This window comes from Pseudoliparis swirei, chromosome 22 (genome assembly GCF_029220125.1).
Source record: "Pseudoliparis swirei isolate HS2019 ecotype Mariana Trench chromosome 22, NWPU_hadal_v1, whole genome shotgun sequence".
Taxonomy (NCBI): Eukaryota; Metazoa; Chordata; class Actinopteri; order Perciformes; family Liparidae; genus Pseudoliparis; species Pseudoliparis swirei.
The window spans coordinates 23,348,982-23,358,981 of NC_079409.1; the positions used below are offsets into that span (position 1 = coordinate 23,348,982).

The 10,000-nt window shown below is 49.1% G+C and overlaps 1 protein-coding gene across 1 annotated transcript in view; it reads right to left on the bottom strand.

The window, feature by feature from the left end:
- csmd3a (CUB and Sushi multiple domains 3a) overlaps window positions 1–10,000 on the bottom strand; it is a 306,306-nt gene that overhangs the window by 38,087 nt on the left and 258,219 nt on the right. The window contains exons 51-55 of the mRNA XM_056445250.1: window positions 9,434–9,607; window positions 7,970–8,143; window positions 7,301–7,474; window positions 5,263–5,448; window positions 3,917–4,090 (exon numbers count right to left, since the gene is read on the bottom strand). Coding sequence (XP_056301225.1) covers window positions 3,917–4,090; window positions 5,263–5,448; window positions 7,301–7,474; window positions 7,970–8,143; window positions 9,434–9,607 — 882 coding nt within the window. The remainder of the gene's footprint in view (window positions 1–3,916; window positions 4,091–5,262; window positions 5,449–7,300; window positions 7,475–7,969; window positions 8,144–9,433; window positions 9,608–10,000) is intronic.

The window sequence follows — 10,000 nt, forward strand, 5'->3', positions numbered from 1 at the left end:
CCCTACAGTGAAGCACGGTGGTAGCAGCATCATGCTGTGGGGATGTTTTTCAGCGGGAGGAACTGGGAGACGAGTCAGGATTGAGGGAAAGATGAATGCAGCAATGTACAGAGACATCCTGGATGAAAACATGCTCCAAAGCGCTCTGGACCTCAGACTGGGGCGCCGGTTCATCTTCCAACAGGACAACGACCCGAAGCACACAGCCAAGATAACAAAGGAGTGGCTTCAGGACAACTCTGTGAATGTCCTTGAGTGGCCCAGCCAGAGCCCTGACTTGAACCCCATTGAACATCTCTGGAGAGATCTGAAAATGGCTGTGCACCGACGCTCCCCATCCAACCTGATGGAACTTGAGAGGTTCTGCAAAGAAGAATGGGAGAAACTGCCCAGAAATAGGTGTGCCACACTTGTGGAATCATACAAGAAGACTTGAGGCTGTAATTTCTGCCAAAGGTGCTTCAACAAAGTATTGAGAAAAGGCTGTGAATACTTATGGACATGTTATGTTTTCGTTCATTATTTTTAATAAATGTGCAAAAATTTGCAAAAAACAGTTTTCACTTTGTTATTGTGGGTTGTGTGTAGAATGTTGAGGAAAATAATGAATTTAATCCATTTTGGAATAAGGCTGTAACATAACAAAATGTGGAAAAAATCAAGCGCTGTGAATACTTTCCGGATGCACTCTATATAACTTATATATACATATAACTTATATATATATATATATGTATATATAAATATACATATATATATATAACTTATATAAACATATACATATATATTAGGGCTGTGAAACGATTAACATTTTTAATCAGGTTAATCACAGGTTTCCTGGGTCAAAATGGGTCTTCGGTGCTCCCAAAAATTGAGTTGAGTGAGTGATATACATATATATGTATATATAATATATATATATATGTATATGTATATATAATATATATATAAGTTATATATATATTATATATACATATACATATATATGTATATATACATATATATGTATATATACATATACATATATATATAACTTATATAAACATATACATATATATTAGGGCTGTGAAACGATTACAATTTTTAATCAGGTTAATCACAGGTTTCTGTGGATTAATCATGATTAATCCCATATATACATTCAGGGTTTTTCCTGGGTCAAAATGGGTCTTCGGTGCTCCCAAAAATTGAGTTGAGTGAGTGATCAGCAGCTGGCCGCTCGGTCCATTCGCGCACCTCACAGTTGCGTATTGATCAGACAAGAAGGTGTGGGGGGGGGGGGGTGCAAGTGACTTTTTTTCGTCCCGATGTGCGCGCACACACCGGCATCCGAGCTCTGCGGCGCGCGAGACGGAGATCGGAGTCGTGTTAACGCGACACATAGAGACAGAATGACACGCTGCTGGAGAGACGACCAACAACAGACGGATTGAAGCTCATTCTGCGCATGCGTTAAATGCGTTAAAAGAAAATAACTAGTTAAACCTGTAATTTAATTAACTGAGTTGCGTTATTTTTCACAGCACTAATATATATGTATATATACATATACATATATATGTATATATACATATACAGGACTGTCTCAGAAAATTAGAATATTGTGATAAAGTTCTTTATTTTCTGTAATGCAATTAAAAAAACAAAAATGTCATGCATTCTGGATTCATTACAAATCAACTGAAATATTGCAAGCCTTTTATTCTTTTAATATTGCTGATTATGGCTTACAGCTTAAGAAAACTCTAAAATCCTATCTCATAAAATTTGAATATTTCCTCAGACCAAGTAAAAAAAAAGATTTATAACAGCAAAACAAAATCAAACATTTGAAAATGTGTTTCCAGCTGTTTCGAGTTAATTAGACGATTCAAGTGATTTGTTTAATACCCTACTAGTATACTTTTTCATGATATTCTAATATTTAGAAATAGGATATTTGAGTTTTCTTAAGCTGTAAGCCATAATCAGCAATATTAAAAGAATAAAAGGCTTGCAATATTTCAGTTGATTTGTAATGAATCCAGAATGCATGACATTTTTGTTTTTTTAATTGCATTACAGAAAATAAAGAACTTTATCACAATATTCTAATTTTCTGAGACAGTCCTGTATATATATGTATATATATATATATATATATATGTATACATATATATATATATATAATTAAAGCTTTAGCGGGCTCTAATTTAGTTTGAGAAGTTACATTTAAATAATTCAAATGTCCTGACTAGTGGTATGATAAGCTCTGAATGGACCTCGTGGATAACTGGTTGCTGGCAGTGAGTTTCTGTTTCTCTGTTTCTTCAGGAACGTGTTGCTGCTGCCGTCTCTCAGTGCTGTGACCTCCACACACAGGAGCCAGTAGACTCCATGACACTGGGCCGAGGGCATGAACCTCAGAGGAAGACCTCTCGGCGCCAACAGAACACCGAGTGGCTCCATGTCACCGGAGGAAAGGGACGACAGGTGTTGTAAGGTGTTGTAATAAGTCCGGGTAACGTAAACCGCGAGCAGCAGGTTTAAGCCCAGACACGAGCTAACAAGCCCAACAACACCAGACGTTAAGGCTCTGAGTCCAGAGTCAGAGGGGAGCGGGAGGGCGGAGGACGTGAGCCTGAGCCTGTACCTGAGTACCTGAGTACCTGAGTACCTGAGCCTGTACCTGAGTACCTGAGTACCTGAGCCTGTACCTGAGACTGTACCTGAGTACCTGAGCCTGTACCTGAGTACCTGAGACTGTACCTGAGTACCTGAGCCTGTACCTGAGTACCTGAGTACCTGAGCCTGTACCTGAGCCTGTACCTGAGTACCTGAGTCTGTACCTGAGACTGTACCTGAGTACCTGAGCCTGTACCTGAGTACCTGAGTACCTGAGTACCTGAGCCTGTACCTGAGACTGTACCTGAGTACCTGAGTACCTGAGCCTGTACCTGAGTACCTGAGTACCTGAGTACCTGAGCCTGTACCTGAGACTGTACCTGAGTACCTGAGCCTGTACCTGAGTACCTGAGCCTGTACCTGAGCCTGTACCTGAGTACCTGAGTCTGTACCTGAGTACCTGAGTACCTGAGCCTGTACCTGAGTACCTGAGTACCTGAGCCTGTACCTGAGTACCTGAGTACCTGAGACTGTACCTGAGTACCTGAGACTGTACCTGAGTACCTGAGCCTGTACCTGAGTACCTGAGCCTGTACCTGAGACTGTACCTGAGTACCTGAGACTGTACCTGAGTACCTGAGTACCTGAGCCTGTACCTGAGACTGTACCTGAGTACCTGAGCCTGTACCTGAGTACCTGAGTACCTGAGCCTGTACCTGAGTCTGTACCTTAGTACCTGAGCGTGTACCATAGTGTGTACCTGAGTGTGTACCTGAGCGTGTACCTTAGTACCTGAGTGTGTACCATAGTGTGTACCTGAGTGTGTACCTGAGTACCTGAGTGTGTAACATAGTGTGTACCTGAGTACCTGAGTGTGTACCTGAGTACCTGAGCGTGTACCATAGTGTGTACCTGAGTACCTGAGTGTGTACCTTAGTACCTGAGTGTGTACCTCAGTACCTGAGTGTGTACCTGAGTGTGTGCCATAGTGTGTACCTGAGTGTGTACCTCAGTACCTGAGTGTGTACCTGAGTACCTGAGCGTGTACCTTAGTACCTGAGTGTGTACCTTAGTACCTGAGTGTGTACCTCAGTACCTGAGTGTGTACCTGAGTGTGTGCCATAGTGTGTACCTGAGTGTGTACCTCAGTACCTGAGTGTGTACCTGAGTACCTGAGCGTGTACCTTAGTACCTGAGTGTGTACCTTAGTACCTGAGTGTGTACCTGAGTGTGTACCATAGTGTGTACCTGAGTACCTGAGTGTGTACCTGTGTACCTGAGCGTGTACCTGAGCGTGTACCCCAGCCTGTACCTGAGCAGTGGGGCAGCGGGGCGCTCCAGTGTCCGTTCAGCTGACAGGTGAGGGCCGAGTCTCCGACGAGCTGCCGCTCTCCGGAGCAGGTGTAGCGCACCGTGGAGCCGACGGTGAAGGAGTCGCCGCTCATCACGGCGTGGGGGGGGGCGCCCGGGTGGCTGCAGTCCACCTCTGCAGGACGGGGGACAACAGTGTTATTGAGCTGACACTTCTACAGGTGAGACGCCGCTCTGGGTCCACAGGTATGACAGAGGAGCGGCTCGCTGCCATGACACTTCACTGTCATCAGAATGTTTACTGTGTCACTGGTCTCAGGACCAACCTCCCAGGTGTGACTTCCTGGGCTACTCTACTGTCTTTTGACCTCTACACATGTGTGTGTGTGTGTGTGTGTGTGTGTGTGTGTGTGTGTGTGAGAGTGTGTGTGAGAGTGTGAGAGAGTGTGTGTGTGTGTGAGAGTGTGTGTGTGTGTGAGTGTGTGTGTGAGAGTGTGTGTGTGTGTGTGAGAGAGTGTGTGTGCCATCCCTTAACCAGAGTCTCTCCCGCAAGAGGAAAACTCTGAAAATTACTTTTTCTAAGCAAAGATTTGTGAAGTCTTGAGATGTAAATACACTGAAGACTCTCTCGTGAGCGTGTTCCCTAAACTCTGAGCCACCGGGGCATGGAGCATTACCCAGAAGCCACCGGGGCATGCGGCATTACCCAGAAGCCACCGGGGCATGCAGCATTACCCAGAAGCCACCGGGGCATGCAGCATTACCCAGAAGCCACCGGGGCATGCATCATTACCCAGAAGCCACTGGGGCATGGAGCATTACCCAGAAGCCATGGGGCATGCAGCATTACCCAGAAGCCACCGGGGCATGCAGCATTACCCAGAAGCCACCGGGGCATGCAGCATTACCCAGAAGCCACCAGGGCATGCAGCATTACCCAGAAGCCACGGGGCATGCAGCATTACCCAGAAGTCACTGGGGCATGCAGCATTACCCAGAAGCCACCAGGGCATGCAGCATTACCCAGAAGCCACGGGGCATGCAGCATTACCCAGAAGCCACGGGGCATGCAGCATTACCCAGAAGCCACCGGGGCATGCATCATTACCCAGAAGCCACGGGGCATGCAGCATTACCCAGAAGCCACGGGGCATGCAGCATTACCCAGAAGCCACCGGGGCATGCAGCATTATTTAACCTCAGGACTCAAACAAGAGGAACTTCTCTTCATTTGCATCTCCTGCATTCTCTCCATCAATGAATTAACGTCTGCACAGATGCAGTGATGAGGTAGAGGAGCGGCGGCAGAGCGCTGTCCGTAACCACGGTAACAAAGAGCCACGGTACCGATGCACTCGGGGAGCGGCTTGTCCCAGCGGCCCTCCGGCTGGCAGCTGAGCACCGGCGAGCCGAACAGGAAGTAGCCGGGGTTGCAGTCGTAGAACACCACGCTGCCGAAGGTGAAGACGCCGTGCTCGATCTTACTCTCCCGGATGGAGTTGGCGGGGATGCCGGGGTCGGTGCAGTTCACCACTGGACGGAGAGGGAGAAACAAACGTGTTGATGTCACCACGAGTCCTTAGTTTCATCGCGGTGACAGAAAACAGACGGCAGAACCACGACAATGAAGGAGTATCACCGCGAGGCTGCGGACGCTTTAATGGCATCGAACAATAAAATCACTGCTGGAAGAACAACATGTGGGGGGGGGGCTGTATGAGTCTCAGCATCGCTCCTCACTTCACCTCCACCAGCCGAGAGGCGACGATCCATCGGCACAGATATCAACTGGCATGTGTCGGTCTGCCTAATGAGCCACTTCTCTTTCCTTTGTTCGGAGCCTCATTTGCATAGATCACCTCCGTCAGCGCGAGGTGATAATCGCCCCGTCGATGAGACCATCGTGGCCTTTTCTGATGACGCCTGTCGGGTTGCAATACTTCCTGATAGTTACCTGGTCTTATGGAGTTAAAGCCTGTTGTTCCTTCATCACATGTTCCTTCATCACATGTTCCTTCATCACATGTTCCTTCATCACATGTTCATTCATCACATGTTCCTTCATCACATGTTCATTCATCACATGTTCATTCATCACGTTCATTCATCACATGTTCCTTCATCACATGTTCCTTCATCACATGTTCCTTCATCACATGTTCCTTCATCACGTTCATTCATCACATGTTCATTCATCACATGTTCCTTCATCACATGTTCCTTCATCACATGTTCCTTCATCACATGTTCATTCATCACATGTTCATTCATCACATGTTCATTCATCACATGTTCCTTCATCACATGTTCCTTCATCACATGTTCCTTCATCACATGTTCCTTCATCACGTTCATTCATCACATGTTCATTCATCACATGTTCCTTCATCACATGTTCCTTCATCACATGTTCCTTCATCACGTTCATTCATCACATGTTCCTTCATCACATGTTCCTTCATCACATGTTCATTCATCACATGTTCATTCATCACATGTTCATTCATCACGTTCCTTCATCACATGTTCATTCATCACATGTTCCTTCATCACATGTTCATTCATCACATGTTCCTTCATCACATGTTCATTCATCACATGTTCATTCATCACATGTTCATTCATCACGTTCCTTCATCACATGTTCATTCATCACATGTTCCTTCATCACATGTTCATTCATCACATGTTCCTTCATCACATGTTCATTCATCACATGTTCCTTCATCACATGTTCCTTCATCACATGTTCATTCATCACATGTTCCTTCATCACATGTTCCTTCATCACATGTTCCTTCATCACATGTTCATTCATCACATGTTCATTCATCACGTTCATTCATCACATGTTCCTTCATCACATGTTCATTCATCACATGTTCATTCATCACATGTTGCCGGGCGTTCTGCGTGCACGTTACTCTCTGCACGTGGGCGTTACCTCTGCACGTGGGCGTTACCTCTGCACGTGGGCGTTACTCTCTGCACGTGGGCGTTACCTCTGCACGTGGGCGTTACCTCTGCACGTGGGCGTTACCTCTGCACGTGGGCGTTACCTCTGCACGTGGGCGTTACCTCTGCACGTGGGCGTTACCTCTGCACGTGGGCGTTACCTCTGCACGTGGGCGTTAGCTCTGCACGTGGGCGTTACTCTCTGCACGTGGGCGTTACCTCTGCACGTGGGCGTTACCTCTGCACGTGGGCGTTACCTCTGCACGTGGGCGTTACCTCTGCACGTGGGCGTTACCTCTGCACGTGGGCGTTACTCTCTGCACGTGGGCGTTACCTCTGCACGTGGGCGTTACTCTCTGCACGTGGGCGTTACCTCTGCATGTGGGCGTTACCTCTGCACGTGGGCGTTACCTCTGCACGTGGGCGTTACCTCTGCATGTGGGCAGCTGCCGGCTCCACTGCCGGTTGGCCTGGCACTGGGCGCTGGACGGACCCTCCAGGGTGTAGCCTCTGTTGCAGGAGAAGCGCACCACATCGTTGGAGTTGAAGCCGTCGCCCGTGGTGCGGCCGTAGATCGGGCTGCCGGGGTGGCCACACGTGACGGCTGGAGGAAGACGAGTCAGAGGAGGAGGAGGATGAAGAGCGAAGATGGAAGAGGAGGCAGCGAAGAATGGCCACCGAGGGAGGATAAGGCAGGGGGAGAGAGGCAGTTCAATAATCACGATCAATAGGTGATGTACAGTGACAGCTATCATAGGAATTTAATTATCATATAATTAACCTCTCAGGACATTACGGTAATTAGAAATCAAGACGTGGTCTCGAAGTGGAAAGGGCGAGCAGCGCCTCGCACACGGCACGCCGTCGATAGGCGGCGAGGAGATGGAGAGTCACATTACGAGGAAATTAATCTCTTGACTGCAGAGCTTTTTATTTTCAACGCCATCAGATCCTCACGCTCGATTAACCCTTTCTTTCCTGTGAATACACAGGAACGTATCAAAGTGAAATGGAGGCGTCTCCATCAGCTCTCATCCTAACGCCGGTCCTGTGGTAGCAGCTCTGGACCCCCTCAGCCAATGGGCCGCTGAGTACTCACAGATGCAGACCGGGATCTGTCCGGACCAGTCGTGGTCCTGCTGGCAGATCCTCACTGAGGATCCGATGAGCCTGAAGCCGGGGTTGCACTGGTAGACCACCGTGTCTCTGTAGCCGAAGTTCTCCCCGATCACCTGGCCGTTCACGATCTGCTCCGGCAGGCCGCAGTGACCGGCTGCAGGGGACAGAGAGAGGCAACGTTCCCCGGTTCATCGTCTTCATATTGACCTCACGAGATCAGGATTGTCGTTCAGTCCTGAGACCGTGAACACCCCCCCCCGACACACACACACACACACTCCGCTTGTAGAGGTGGTCATAATCGCTCTCGCTGTCTGGGCGGTTCAGTCGGAGCTGATGCTCGTCGCCTGTGTGCAGAGAGGCAACGCGCCCTGCATTATGAATCATAACTATGATGATCACTCGTGTGGTGCTTAAAGTTCAGGTTTCTAGTGTTGCAGCTGGACGTCTCTGGACTCACGGGCCGTCGTTGGGTAGAAACACAGTTCTGATTGCGTTCTCACGTTTGAATAACTTTGCATTTTGACAACTGCATTATGAAATGAAATGAGGGAACCGCAGATGTAAAAAGGTCTCAGCGTTCTAATGCTGGCAAACAAAATTAGTTTCATGAAACATTGGATTCCTAAAGTATTTCATAATCTTCATTTGTAAATTCAGCTCGGATCAGCGTCTCTGACGGTGAGAACTCGGCGCCGTGTGACGCTCGCGCTCGTAACCGCATCACCTTCAGCTACAATAAATGCTCTCAGAGACGAGATGTTGCTGAGGTTCCTCCGACACTCAGAACATGACGGAGTCGCATTTCCCTGATTCACTCGCGCACACAAACGCAGCCGAGCGTTTCATCATCACTCTGCGTGAACCCGACAGTCACATCCTAAAGAGAGAGGTGCCCTTCTCGTGATGAACTCGTCTCCGCGGCGCTCCGAGCGCTGGCGCCGCACGCTGATAACCGGGCTGCCGCATCGGCTGCCGGCTCCAGTGATTACACACGTCTCGTTTTCCTTCCGAGCCGAGAGGAGCCGAGCCCGTTCTCCTGGTTGTGTATCTTCCAACGGCCCACGTTGTGCCGGTCCGGCTCGGCGAGCGCCTCAGAGCTTCGGCCAGCCTTGGCTCTGGAAGCGCCCGCTCACATTTAACAACAAATCACGCGGAGCGGGGATCCAATCGGGTTAAGTCTGTTATTCTACGCTCTCTGCGAGGTCTGGACCGGGCCAAAGGAAAGAACCTTTAAAGCGGCAGCGCTGAGTCGCAGCGTGACGTCAGAACCAGACGCCAAAAAAGAAAGAAAATGACCTCTTTCTAAATATCTGCGGTAATTGGCCGTCGCCTTGGCAACAGAACCAATCACAGCCTCCCTCTGCTTCCCCATCTGGTTCTGTTCTCGGCACGTTGGCCTCCGCCCCGTCTGAGCCGACCCCGGTCAGAGCCGTCCTCTTACCCAGGCAGCGAGTCTCCGCCCCGCTCCAGAGGCCGGAGAGGAGGCACTCCCTCACGGCGGCGCCGCTGAGGACGAAGCCCAGGTTGCAGCTGAAGATGGCCGACGCTCCGAAGGTGGTCTGGGTCCCGATCCTCTTCCCGTTCGGAGGCGTCGGAAGATCCCCGCAGGAAATGACTGCAATCACATGAAGGCAATGGTAAGAAGAGGATGGAGGCGGAGGAGGAAGAGTGAAAGATCAACACACCGGGAGAGAGAGAGGGAGAGAGAGAGGGAGAGAGACAGAGACAGAGAGAGAGAGAGAGAGAGAGAGAGAGAGAGAGAGACATCTTTCATCACGCCGGTTGGCGTCTCCTTTGCCATTAAACGGCTATTCAGCCATTTCACGACTCAAAAAGTAGCTCCGGTGGCAGCAGAGAGAAGCTCTTATTTCCCACCGCTGCAATAAACTAACCCCAGAGACGGAGAGGAGAGGAGAGGGGAGAGGAGAGGAGAGGAGAGGAGGAGGGAGGAGAGGAGGAGAGGAGGAGGAGAGGGGAGGGAGGGGGGAGGGAGGGAGGAGGAGAGGAG